The 4,362-nt window shown below is 36.7% G+C and overlaps 1 protein-coding gene across 1 annotated transcript in view; it reads left to right on the forward strand.

The window, feature by feature from the left end:
• The window catches only part of LOC107667968 (pre-mRNA-splicing factor syf2), a 13,795-nt gene extending 9,663 nt beyond the window's left edge, over positions 1–4,132 (forward strand). The window contains exon 7 of the mRNA XM_016459702.1: positions 3,673–4,132. Within this exon, the coding sequence (XP_016315188.1) occupies positions 3,673–3,838 (166 nt within the window). The 3' untranslated portion in view covers positions 3,839–4,132. The remainder of the gene's footprint in view (positions 1–3,672) is intronic.
• The last annotated feature ends 230 nt before the right edge of the window (positions 4,133–4,362 follow it).

Below are 4,362 nucleotides of genomic sequence, written 5' to 3' on the forward strand. Positions count from 1 at the left end.
CTGAGAGCACGGCCTCGTGTGTTCGTTCCTCGCTCCAGATGTGTTTGTGTCTGTTGCACATGGATGTGTGCGCCAGCGACGGGTTTGTTTATGCGCGAGACGGTATTCTTCTATTTTGGAGGAGCTGCTTTTCGCTTCTGAGAGACATTAGACAGGGCTACGGCTGCCAGATCATGACGCACAAACACACTTTGAAGATGTTTAAAGAACCGTGTGTGTGGGGAGCATGTGAGTCTCTTCGATGGACTTTGAAAACTGACATTGTCTGTTGAAGCATCAGACTTGGAAATGAATGGCTACAGAGTACAGCTGGGTAATATAGCTAATGTGTGGTGTTTGCGTGATGATTTTGCAGCAATGTTGTGATGACTTTAATGTACTGTTTCTGACCATTATGTTTCCTAAAGTTAATGTTATTTTAATATTGTTCATATATTAGTAGTGGTATTTTAATTTTCGTTTCAGTAAATTAATTTTGTGCATTTGTCATTTTTATTAGCTTTGTTTTCGTCGATTAACCGGTGGGAAAATTTCCTCATCGTCACAACCCTACTGGTGAGCAGATCTATTTCTAATCGCACACCTCAGCGTTTCTTCATCAGAGATAGAGCAGATAGCGGCTCTTTTGAATGTGATGTTGCAGCCAATTTTAGAGCTCTCTGAGAGCACAGCCTCGTGTGTTCGTTCCTCGCTCCAGATGTGTTTGTGTCTGTTGCACATGGATGTGTGCGCCAGCGATGGGTTTGTTTATGCGCGAGACGGTATTCTTCTATTTTGGAGGAGCTGCTTTTCGCTTCTGAGAGACATTAGACAGGGCTACGGCTGCCAGATCATGACGCACAAACACACTTTGAAGATGTTTAAAGAACCGTGTGTGTGGGGAGCATGTGAGTCTCTTCGATGGACTTTGAAAACTGACATTGTCTGTTGAAGCATCAGACTTGGAAATGAATGGCTACAGAGTACAGCTGGGTAATATAGCTAATGTGTGGTGTTTGCGTGATGATTTTGCAGCAATGTTGTGATGACTTTAATGTACTGTTTTTGACCATTATGTTTCCTAAAGTTAATGTTATTTTAATATTGTTCATATATTAGTAGTGGTATTTTAATTTTCGTTTCAGTAAATTAATTTTGTGCATTTGTCATTTTTATTAGCTTTGTTTTTAATTTAAATAAAATAAATTATATCAATATACATAAACGTATAGGTTTCATTTATTTGTATTTCTGTTTTAATCATTTTAGCTCTTAAATTTCAGTTAGTTGGCTTAAGCAACCTTTTTTCTTTAGTTTTTTTTTTATCTAATATTTACATTTTTTTTTTAAAGCCAATTTTAGAGCTCTCTGAGAGCACAGCCTCGTGTGTTCGTTCCTCGCTCCAGATGTGTTTGTGTCTGTTGCACATGGATGTGTGCGCCAGCGATGGGTTTGTTTATGCGCGAGACGGTATTCTTCTATTTTGGAGGAGCTGCTTTTCGCTTCTGAGAGACATTAGACAGGGCTACGGCTGCCAGATCATGACGCACAATCTCTAGGACCGAACTTGCCTACCCCTGTTTTAAGCGAAACAGATGAAACGGATGCGATTATTTCAGTAGTTTTCAAACCTGTCTGAATGCTGGAGATTGATGGATATTGAATGAATTTCATTTGCAGACTTCTGTGATAGTGATGGATGTTTTGAGAGAACATCCGGGCGTAGGCGCCGCGAGATTACACTCGTGATGAGCGCAAATAACCGCCTGGCATCCGTGGCATCACAGAAAGCGAATTAAACATCAAATACAGTTTGCCTGCGAGGGCTTACATGAACCATTTTTCTCAAACTGAAATGAAAAGGCATCTTGTGTCTGACGAACAATGGTTTTCTTTATCCGAATCTTTATACACTTTTAGTAACTGTATTTCTCTGTTCATTAGGATTCCTCTGTGGTTTTGCCAGGGCTTTCCAGACTTGGTGTTTCCCTTTGGCAAACTGCAAGTGCACATCAACATGGAGTGAGGAATAGCTGAACATGTGTGTGAATAGAAACGAGAGACAGACATTGATCTGTGTGTGTGTGTGTGCGTGCGCGCGCACCTTTGATATTAGTGGATCTCTTATCAAGTGATCTGTATCCCGATTGTTACTTCATCCATAATGACTGTGTCCATCCCTGAGGCCGGGACATCTGATCTGTGATCAGGAACAGCTGTAGGACCGTCGGCACAGCTGACAGTACTGAGGTGAATAAACCTGATCCTAGATTACTTCATCTGGCAAATGCCAATTCTGTTTTGAAAATCTGATCAAGTTTGATGTTAACGTGTGTAATTGTTTTGATGTTAAAATACTTTCTTCTATAACAGTTTAATATATAGAGACAGCTATAAATAAGCCATTTGTAGATTGTAGATGTGTTTAAAGGGGTCATATGATGCGATTTCACGTTTTCCTTTCTCTTTGGTGTTACAAGCTGTTCGTGAATCGATAAGATCCCTGAAGTTGCAAAGACCAAAGTCTCGAACCCAAAGAGATATTCTTTATAAAAGTTAAGACTGGTCCACGCCTCGTTTAAACACGCCCCCACGTCTACGTCACGATGTGGGAAGATTTGCATAAATGTTTTATTTATTAAACTTTATTGTTGCTGCCACTGCCGCCGCCATGTTGTGAAGACTCTGTGTGTTTTGTTGCGAAAGCGAAAATACTTTGTTTGGTCTTCCAAAAGAGGACACGACTAGAAATCAGTGGTTAAGTTGTATTTACAACACTGTTCCAGAACAGTTCAACCCAAATATTCAGATGTGTGCAGCAGTACAGCTGGGTAATATAGCTAATGTGTGGTGTTTGCGTGATGATTTTGCAGCAATGTTGTGATGACTTTAATGTACTGTTTCTGACCATTATGTTTCCTAAAGTTAATGTTATTTTAATATTGTTCATATATTAGTAGTGGTATTTTAATTTTCGTTTCAGTAAATTAATTTTGTGCATTTGTCATTTTTATTAGCTTTGTTTTTAATTTAAATAAAATAAATTATATCAATATACATAAACGTATAGGTTTCATTTATTTGTATTTCTGTTTTAATCATTTTAGCTCTTAAATTTCAGTTAGTTGGCTTAAGCAACCTTTTTTCTTTAGTTTTTTTTTTATCTAATATTTACATTTTTTTTTTAATTCAGCTTCATTTCAGTTAATGAAAATTATTTATAATAGTTTTAGTTTTGGTTCATAATAACAACACTGCCTAAAGAGTGTCTTGGGTTTTGCAATCATTTTGTTTATGACTTGAGTTTGAGAGCAATAAAACATTTTTTAATTCGCTTCTCTGATTCAAACTTCAGTATCAAAAACTGATCGATTCTGTAAGTTTGTTTCTGTGAATCATTTCAAACCATCTGTTTCATTGAATCAGTTCAAAAGTCTATGTTCATTTGCATTTATGTTCATAAATGTAACTATTGTATTTATTTATTTTATTTTTTGCATTAAATGAAATGTTTTTGTTTTTTCTTGTTCATTTAGTGAAAAACTGTTTCCTGGATTATTTTTACCTACTTCTTTCTTAAACATTTTGAACATATTTAAAATTAGATTTAAAAATGTTTGGAAGTTTTTGGAATTTTTCCTAAGAGTAAACAATGTGTGTGTAATCTCCATAAATGTCTTTTTGTGTGTTTAGGATTGAAAAGCGCTCGAAATACAGTCGCCGCAGGGCCTACAACGACGACGCTGACATCGATTATATCAATGAGAGAAATGCTAAATTCAACAAGAAGGCTGAACGTTTCTATGGCAAATACACCGCGGAGATCAAACAGAACCTGGAGAGAGGAACAGCTGTGTAACTATGGAGACTGTTACTATGGTTTCCACCCATCCATCTGCCAAGCGACCAGACATCATGTGCAGATATTTTTAAGAAACGCTCCTTTGAGGTTCTTCTTCTCTATGGTGGTCTTGTGAATTATTATTATAATTTTTTTTAGCAAATGTAATTTTTTTCCTACCTCCATATTCTCTTAGTAAGTTTAACTTCTGGCAGAAATATTTGCCTACAGTGTCAGTGTTTTGCTTACGTGTAAATTCATTCATTTCTGCATCAGTTGACATTTACTTCAATAAAAATGATATGAAACCGTTCAAGGTCCCTTATGATGTATAAGCGAGTTTATGCCTCAGCGTTGGTGAATTGTTGATTATGGTTGATTAACAGATGTGACTGGAAAGTGTTTTGTTGTTGTTGTTCAACACAAAATTGATTTGAAAATGAAAAGCTATTTTATTTCCAAGATGGTATCTGGACAGCACTCGTATGTAAAGTGACTGTCATGTGAAAACAAACTTTTGTTTGAAACGTTTGTGATGGAAT

Source organism: Sinocyclocheilus anshuiensis, unplaced genomic scaffold (genome assembly GCF_001515605.1).
Source record: "Sinocyclocheilus anshuiensis isolate Anshui unplaced genomic scaffold, SAMN03320099.WGS_v1.1 scaffold2229, whole genome shotgun sequence".
Classification (NCBI taxonomy): Eukaryota; Metazoa; Chordata; class Actinopteri; order Cypriniformes; family Cyprinidae; genus Sinocyclocheilus; species Sinocyclocheilus anshuiensis.